Raw genomic sequence first — 500 nt, forward strand, 5'->3', positions numbered from 1 at the left:
AACAGCAGTAGCAGCAGCAGCAGCAACAGCAGCAGCAGTAACTGCAGTAGCAGCAACAGCATCAACAGCAATCGCAGCAACAGCAGTAGCAGCAACGGCAGTAGCAGCAACAGCAGTAGCAGCAGCAGCAACAGCAGTAGCAGCAGCAACAGCAGCAGCAACAGCAGCAGCAGGAGCTTTCTATTGTTCCCGACGATGCATGCATGACCTGCGTATACACCGCAAGCGACTTAGAGCTGAGGATACACTGCAAGCGCATGCAGTGTACACTGCAGCAAGACACAGCTGCACCTCAGCTGGGGTGTATGTACACTGCAATCGATGCAGCAAGCCTCAGGGGGTTGGGGTGTATGTACAGCACGCAGCATGTAAGCAGCAGCAGCCAGGAGGCCTCCACTAACAACTCAGACTCAATAGGAGTGTTCTATGTAGCTACCATGGGCTGCAGCTAGCTAGCTAGCTAGCTGCCTGGTTGCTTACTAGCTAGCTAGCTGCTGGCT

General features: G+C 54.2%; 1 protein-coding gene across 1 annotated transcript in view; it reads left to right on the forward strand.

Annotated features, from left to right (window-relative positions):
• The window catches only part of EMH_0031830 (uncharacterized protein), a gene marked incomplete at both ends in the record, with an annotated part of 10,325 nt that extends 10,314 nt beyond the window's left edge, over positions 1 to 11 (forward strand). The window contains one exon of the mRNA XM_013494570.1: positions 1 to 11. Within this exon, the coding sequence (XP_013350024.1) occupies positions 1 to 11 (11 nt within the window).
• Between the last annotated feature and the right edge of the window lie 489 nt (positions 12 to 500).

This window comes from Eimeria mitis, genomic scaffold, assembly GCF_000499745.2.
Source record: "Eimeria mitis Houghton genomic scaffold, Emh_scaff1204, whole genome shotgun sequence".
Lineage (NCBI taxonomy): Eukaryota > Apicomplexa > Conoidasida > Eucoccidiorida > Eimeriidae > Eimeria > Eimeria mitis.